A 7301-nucleotide genomic window follows, 5' to 3' on the forward strand; every position below is an offset into this window, starting at 1 on the left:
AACAAGTGGTTATATTTTGTTAGGGCATCATTTGGGACCTTCTGGCAGAACTGGAAATCATCATGGCCTGAACTCCTGGTGCATTATGTTTTTTTTGCGATTTTATTTTGAAATGTAAAAACCAAAGAATGACACATAAAACCGGATTGATTTTCTTTACTTGTATAACCTTTTTTTAACATGTGAGTGACAAACTTTTCACTCGAAATGTAAACTGTAACATGGTTTTGGTTATCGGAGCATTTTGTACAAGTATGTGTAAAAAATGCTGAGTCACTGAGTTAAACCGTCTAAGCTGAAATTATAAAGCTTTCCAAGATTTTTGTTTGCCAAGACACGTTGTTACAACAAAGACATAATCAACCCAACACAAACATTTAACATTTTATGCTATTTTTATACACATTATTTTATATGTATGAAACATAGTCTTTTTCCTTTTGCTTCGACTTGTTTCCTGAAAGGATGACTGCGTGTTCAACATGCGTCATTTTAGCACCCCCTGCTGGCCTAATCCAGACAGTCCCATCAGAAACAGCTTTGATCTCGTCAGCGCAGTCAGAGACCACAGCAGACACGTACAGGGACCTGTAGTCGTCCACGATCCGTGAGTAAAACAGGATTACTCACCTGCGTCCACCTGCTGGAGGCTCAATGTGCGTTTCTGTTTGTGTGCAGTTTGGGAGGCTCTACATCGGGCCTGTTCTGCGCCCTCTCCACCCTGTTCAGTCAGCTGGAGCAGGAGGGAGCGGTGGATGTCTACCTGGTGGCACGAATGACCAACCTGATGAGGCCGGGAGTTTTTAACGATATTGTAAGAACCGACACAGAACCAGCTGAGGTGGATTTTACACGATTGTTGCAGTGAAAGTGTGATTTAATCCCCCACAACAGGAGCAGTACCAGTATCTGTACCGAGCCGTCCTGAGCCTAGTGAGCAGCCAGGAGGACCAGAAAGCCCTGCAGAGTCCAGAGACCAACGGATCCGTACCACTGGGCCAGTCCAACGTTGCAGAGAGCCTGGAGTCACTCATGTAGACCCAAACTCTGACCTGTTGCACAAACACCCACTTTACACGTTGTCAGGGTCACAGCTGTGGAAAGTGAGCCTCCTAATGCTTTAATACACATCTTTACTCWCTGGAGTCATTTTAAAAGGAACAACCCACAACAACTCTTTTGTTTTTCCAAACAGGAACTTTACTGTTAATGAGTTAACCTTATCCTAGGCTTTTCTTTTTTCATAAATCCCAACTGTGCACGTCTGATAGGTTGGAAAAATTAAAAATGACTGATTAACACAGTATCAGTTCTGGCATAATCAGACACCAAATTAACGTACAGCAGGAAAGTAAGAACACGAATCAGCAAAAAAGAGAGAAAAAGAAAAACTTTATTTTTAAGTATATTTTTACATCTGGAAAATTTCCTATACATTTACATGAAGGGGGTGTGGCTTCAAAATTGTACTGCAGCAAGCCACTAGGAGGCACTTGTTCTTTGTGGCTTCAGCTTCTTGGTTCTGGTCCTGACTCTAGTTTTAATATCCAGTGTCCTCGTGCTTTGTACACCTGAATTAAGCCAGCTTTTAAAAACTAATTAGTCTCTGGATAAACTTTTGATCTTTAAATCGTAACAACCACAACCTGCAGACATATTGTTCCCAACAATGGCAACTCACTCTTTTTTTTTTCATTTTTTATTGTTTTGTTTTTGACTGTAAATACAAAGCTTTTCAGAGGTAATAAAATAGCAGACTATTTTACACATTTTCACTTTGTACCACAGAAACAACAGAGCTGTTTTTTAGTTTTCTCTACATCTGTCTTGATTTTTCCTGTTCTTGTTTCCACTAAACTTTGATCATGTCTTGAAATGATTAAAAACTAAATGGAGAAAGTGGGGAAAAAACTAATTTTAAGAAAATGTTTATCGAACTTAAAAAAATAAAAAATATTTCTTACTGTTTTTTGATTTGCCATTAACGTGGATGTTTTCGCCACCTAGTGGCACAACAAGGGTATTTCAGCTGACTATTTTTCCTTTATATTTTATATTTTTAGTATAACTCAGATGTGCTTTTTTTATAAAAAGAAGAAAAGAATATAAGTTGAAAAAATATATTTGGAGATGTAAAGGCGTATTTTGACGCAGAACCAAAAAGGCTAAACATCTATGAAGAATGGCTTTTCTCAAATATTTTCGGAGACATTTTTAAATCGTTAACCCTTTTATTATCTTTAGCTGCTTTTGACTTCCTGTCAAGAAATTTCTGAATAAGGTAGGAGTTAAAATAGAATAGCTAAATGACCTCTATACTTAATAAATAAGACAAATTATTATTTAACACATTTACGTTTTATGCTTTGCACACAAACCAGCTGAAATTTGAGTTCAAATTATTCTTATTTAGAAAAATAACCAGAATTAATTTTTTATTTTGATCTGATTTTTGTTCATTCATGTCTCCTTGCCAGTGCCTTTTGTAAACCACATCACTGTACATTAAACTTAATGCGCCAAAATWTGAAGCTCACACAATGCAGATGTTTTATTTACTGTAAAATGATGTTTAAAATATAACATTTAATTTGTTCCCATCAATATGAGCAAAAAAAAAAAAAGAACCTAACTATTATTCAGGTGAGAATATTCACCGTTAAACATTTTCAGTTTGAAGTCCCGACCGGAACATTTTGCTATGACTGTTTCAAAAATCATCGATCTGTGGTTCTGATCGGTTTAACTGGCATCAAACCCATTCTGTGTAAATATTCCTAAATACTAGAAAAGGCCAAAATGACTGTGTTTATACTGTACYGCTATATATTTTCTATTTTACTATACAAGGCGATTTTCTAGTCATTTACACAAACATAACAGTGGGTTCGATTTGATACGTTTAGCCTGAAAATATTGATCTTGAAAATAGTTTTAACTGTTTGTTCTGTTTTTATCTGTAGATTCATGTCTTTTTCTCCAGTCAAATGCTGGAGGACTGGAAATGTAAACAGGATTAAAGAGTTCTTTCAAACTTGACTTTGTTTTAATTTTTGCTCGTTCTGTATTTTGAGATCATTTTACATGAAGCATAAAAAAGTTAAGCTTGTGATGTATGTTACATGMATGTAAGGTTCAAGATGCTTTTCGTGTTGCATATGGTAAAGTTTAAGTGTACTACAGAGATATTGCACGACGGCCCGTGGGCCACATTCGGCCTGTTTTTGACTTGTACAGTAGAAGCTTAGTCATCGTCGACATATCCTGAGCACGAACTGATTTTATCGAAATTTTCAGAAATAACTCACAGAAAGTACTTTTCCAACTGATTACCTTTTTAGAGTCAACCCAATTYGAGATGACCGCCACGGCCAGCTGACTTTAAAAAACAAAACCAACTCCAATTTTAGTTTGTGCGTAACGTAACATTCAAGGTTAGACTGAAACGATCACTACAAGAGTTTATAAAGACTGTCAGGAACAGGGGCGGAGCTAGACATTTTTGCATGGGGTGGCTCAGCAGTGGCCAAGGTGGTTTTTAGGGGGGCACATACAAATTAATAAAACTACTTAGGATTTGAAAATTCAAGATGGCCTCCACAGCTAACGTCAAATGACTAATGTATTTGTTTTAAGAAATATTGAGCTGAAATTTTGTCGTACCTAAAAATGATTWAAAAAAAATGTTGATTGTGAGTCCTAAATAAAACTGACAATGTTAATTTCACTAAGCCATAAGGCTATAATTCAGCTATTTTTAAACACAYATCTGAAAATTAGCGAAGTTGCTAAGAAAACATTGTTTGCAAAATCTGGTTTTAAACACAAAATCCAAAATGGCTGCCAAAGCTAATTTCAAATGGCAACAACCCAGACATTTTTTTAGAAATAGTGAGCTGAAATTTTGAGAAGGCAACCAAGAGAAATCTCCAYGACATACTTAAGTTGCAAAAAAATGCTTCTCATTGTATGGCCATCTTTGAAATGTCACATGCAAACCTCACCCCACATGTCAATCATTTGTTGCTGGCACCTGGGTGGCCAAGCACTGCTAACAGAAATGTGGTTTTATAGCTTGCATGTGTCTGTTCAAAGTTGTTACTATCAGACTACAGATGTATAAATCTGTGAACATTTATAAAGAAGTAATGCTGAAGCCTTATTTTCTGGGTATCCCAGTATGTCATAGAGAAACAAAGCAAAAGTGAGAGGAGGATACTTTGCTTATTGTTAACAGACTGAGAGAGACAATTAGTTATTGTGCTTTTATTTTGACATGAATACATTTTGTGGCAGTGATTGACCTTTACATGACATCATAGCCAAGACAAATAATCCAAAGCACAATTACCAAATGTTATCAAAGATTAAGTCAAACCAAAAAATATATATATATATTTATATATACTTATGCATATTTGTCATTTAACATTAGCAGTCACTGAAGATAAAGTGTATACAGTGCATTAAAATAAACCTCATTAGTGAGATGATGAGGGACCACTTGGTCTTCATCCGCTTAAAAAGAGGATTTATTTACAATTTTTCTGTTACAATGTTTTCAAAGACTCACAGCTGCATCTCTACACCTGTGAAACTCCAAAAGTACTGGCTGTGTTCACATGCACGCAAAACTTCAAGTAATTCACGTTTCCTAAATAAATCTGTTTATGTTGCTGATTGGTCAGATTACTTGTAGACAAACTATTTTAACATTCTAGTTGGTTGAAATGAGCACAAATAATTCATTACAAATGGTTTCCAGCTTCAGATTTTTTTCAGACTGATTTGCTTATTAGTGATTTTCTTTGTCACTAATCTGATATTTAAAACCTTGCATTTCTTGCAATACTTGTCACAAACRTATTGGAAGTTTAACTTTAATTCCGGTTGAATTTAGTAGGTTTTTCTTCACCTATTCACCTAAAGTTTACATATGGTTTGTATGGAAGAATATTGATGCTATTCCTAACAAAAAAATTTTTTTCCTGTTTTGTATTTTTTATAATGCAATATGAAATTGTTCATACTCTTACAATATAGATTTCGTGTAATAAATTGTTTTCAAATTACAACACATGAAACAAAAAAAATCACATTAATACAATATATTTTTATAATATGTAAAAACATAGTTTGAATGTGAGAATTAATCACATTTTAACATGATAGGTAGACACATTGTAGTAATGTGAAAATGTTGTAACAAGAAAAAAAATATAGTAAAAACAAGTAAAAATAATGAAAAATTTTCACTTTTTTGTGCTGTGTGGCATCAACAGACATGAGTACRTATGCCTAAATTAAACAAATGAGTTTGGTTCTTCTCACACATGCTCACAAGCTAATGCTAACACAAAGCTAATGCTGTCAAACTGAAAATCTACAGACAAAATTACACARAAATACTATGAATGCACCCTGTAAGGTACAAAATACATACTTTAAACAGCGGTTTTAGCTTTTACTAAGAGCAGTTGCTTTTCTACTAGGAYTTGCTTTCTGAAGTTCCATCTTAATTTTACAAATTCACATAATAGCAGCTTCTTTCTATATACAAAAACAAATAATGTTTGGAGGAAACAAGGCACTGAAGYTTCCACATTAAGCTGTAACTGTGTGACCAAAGCTTTTGGAAGTAAAATCCTGTTTATGTAGAATTAAATAGAAATTTTCCTGTTCTTAAAAGTGCTTTTACTATGAAAATGTGCTGAGTCATGTACCATATTTACCATATTATAATCTGGGTTAGTGGGTCATGACCGGACCACTGGAGCAGACCAATCAGAACAAAACATGATTTTTAAGAACTAACTTAGTTTTGCATTTTAGTTGTAGGATGCAAATATATATGGAAACCTTTTAAGGGTGCATGTAAACACACAAAARGTAAAGTGAATATTACAGATAATAAATTGAATCCAATTCATGGCTGTTGGCTCCACTAACATAAATTACCGCTCAGTGACAATAGAAATGGGACCAAAAAGTCAAAAATCTTTCGTTTTAAATTTTGTCACAAGAGCAGAAATTAATAGTTTGTGGAGAAAATTTAGCTTGAAAGATAAAAAAATCCTCCTTTACACAAACCTACTTTAAACACATTGCAGGGGGGTCATTTTGGCACACAGAAATGGTGAAATTTGATCAAAATCTTAACGTTTTCAAGTAGAAACCATCTTTGGTTGAACTCCCAGGATGCAGGACATTCAACCCGTTTCCAGGAWATGGTCTACAAACATCTCTTTAAGGAGACATGCTATAAAATTTGGAGAAGACAAAAATGTGACACCAAACATTTAGTTCAGTGAAAACATTTAACATTAAAGTGACAGTTCAAGTGGGGTTTTGTGAAAAAAAGTATAAACAATAAATATATTTTCTGATGTACAAAAGTTCGTGCAGCGACGTCAAGTTGGAGTCGAATTGATGAGCTAATGCCTAGTCCCATCAATTTTAAAGTTGTTTTATAAGAAGGCAACAATCTACTTAAGTTTGCTTATTTGTCCCATAAAATTAAACTCTAAAAAGTTATCTACAACAGATAAGATATTTACTGTTTTTGTTCCACAGAACCCCACTTCTGAACTATCCTTCAGGTTGACTTCTGCTGAAGGCTGTGAGGTCAGTTCTATTAAAGCAAAGATAAATATGTTTCTATTCAACTTCTATTCCAAGTAACACAGGTAAGAAAAACGCGTCGCGCAAATTGAGATTTCACAGAACGTAAAAGTTAGAAGACGAGCTATTATATACTTTGGCTAAAATGCTACAGCACCACAACCTCCAACTGTTTCAAGCATAAAAGAGACACTGAAGAGTCAGGATCTTGTGTCTGAATATGTGTGTGTGGAAGTGTGTGTTCTACAGGCTCTTCTCCGTGGCACTAGTGTCCTTGGGATCCCTGTTGGACATAGAAGAGTAGAATCAGACGGAGGTACACACTAAAGTGTGAAGCTGTGTGTGTGTGTGTGTGTGTGTGTCCTTGTTTATCCTACATCGTGGGGCCCAGTTTTAAGGAAAACACAGCCTCGTGGGGTCCGGGTGCTCCTTGTGGGGCCCAGGCTTTGGGCCCCACAAGGAGCATCCTGACCCCCCGAGGCTGTGTTTTTCTTAAAACTGGGCCCCACGATGTAGGAAAAACAAGGACACACACACACACACACAGCTTCACACTTTAGTGTGTACCTCCGTCTGATTCTACTCTTCTATGTCCAACAGGGATCCCAAGGACACTAGTGCCACGGAGAAGAGCCTGTAGAACACACACTTCCACACACACATATTCAGACACAAGATCC

General features: G+C 35.7%; 2 protein-coding genes across 2 annotated transcripts in view; one reads left to right on the forward strand and one right to left on the reverse strand.

Moving 5' to 3' along the window:
• The window catches only part of ptprz1b (protein tyrosine phosphatase receptor type Z1b), a gene marked incomplete in the record, with an annotated part of 125924 nt that extends 122885 nt beyond the window's left edge, over positions 1-3039 (forward strand). The window contains 3 exon segments of the mRNA XM_014018447.1: positions 465-607; positions 679-814; positions 895-3039. Coding sequence (XP_013873901.1) covers positions 465-607; positions 679-814; positions 895-1038 — 423 coding nt within the window.
• Positions 3040-4251: 1212 nt separating this feature from the next.
• The window catches only part of LOC106524587 (HMG box-containing protein 1), a gene marked incomplete at its 5' end in the record, with an annotated part of 25352 nt that continues 22302 nt past the window's right edge, over positions 4252-7301 (reverse strand). Inside the window, 1 exon segment of the mRNA XM_014018448.1 lies at positions 4252-6904. Within this exon segment, the coding sequence (XP_013873902.1) occupies positions 6887-6904 (18 nt within the window).

The sequence above is a fragment of the Austrofundulus limnaeus genome, unplaced genomic scaffold, assembly GCF_001266775.1.
Source record: "Austrofundulus limnaeus strain Quisiro unplaced genomic scaffold, Austrofundulus_limnaeus-1.0 Scaffold193, whole genome shotgun sequence".
In the NCBI taxonomy this organism is placed as follows: domain Eukaryota; kingdom Metazoa; phylum Chordata; class Actinopteri; order Cyprinodontiformes; family Rivulidae; genus Austrofundulus; species Austrofundulus limnaeus.